Source organism: Opisthorchis viverrini, assembly GCF_000715545.1.
Source record: "Opisthorchis viverrini unplaced genomic scaffold opera_v5_6924, whole genome shotgun sequence".
Lineage (NCBI taxonomy): Eukaryota > Metazoa > Platyhelminthes > Trematoda > Opisthorchiida > Opisthorchiidae > Opisthorchis > Opisthorchis viverrini.
Window position 1 is genome coordinate 1 of NW_008760214.1, and position 698 is coordinate 698.

The 698-nt window shown below is 44.4% G+C and overlaps 1 protein-coding gene across 1 annotated transcript; it reads right to left on the reverse strand.

Annotated features, from left to right (window-relative positions):
* Nucleotides 1–94: 94 nt before the first annotated feature.
* On the reverse strand, nt 95–403 carry T265_16187 (hypothetical protein; the record flags this gene model as incomplete). Its single annotated transcript, XM_009179737.1, has 1 exon — nt 95–403. A coding segment is annotated over one exon (267 nt), but the record flags the coding sequence as incomplete, so codon positions are not given.
* Nucleotides 404–698: the final 295 nt, after the last annotated feature.

Sequence of the window (698 nt, forward strand, 5' to 3'; positions counted from 1 at the left end):
AGCCATAACTTGGGGTACCTACGAAGCAGAAGTAAGCTTCAAAATCTGCACAATAGCACCGACTGATCTGGATAGTTAGTGAAAAAGAACTCACTTCCTCTAGACGTTCACGAAGGCAAACCACCGTCCACGGGATTGCGTTGCGAGTTAAATTTGCCCATAGTCGACCAGCCACAGTTGAAGTACACCATTCCACTGCATTGGTCAGCGAATGAGCCTGCAATGTTAAGTTTTGACCTCCACGGATTCCAAGTAGATAAAGGCCAGTGGGACTTGCGAACACAGGCGACGAAGAAATTGTATGTGACAAGGACAAGGGAGAGCCGGAAAGCTTTCTGGGCGAGTTTGCTTTGGAAGCCATCAACTGAAAATAGGGTCTTGTAATCCCTAAAACGATATCAACCTAGAGGAACGAGGAGAAATAAGGTTAGTAATGAAAAACCTGATTAAAGTGGAAAGAAGCTTCAATGGGCACGGAAAATACTGTGATGGTTCGTTGGATTAGGGACTTTAAACCAGCTAGACAATAGTGCCTGATGAGTGGACTGGGCTTTGGAAGATGTGTACCGACTGTTTGATCAACTGTTTCCCATTACTTTACGGAATAACCCAATTGTTCATTTATTAACAGCTGAATCACTCAATTCGTAAATCTTTGCCCACACCTGTTGGAACATGTGGCTTGACTCTGGTCAACG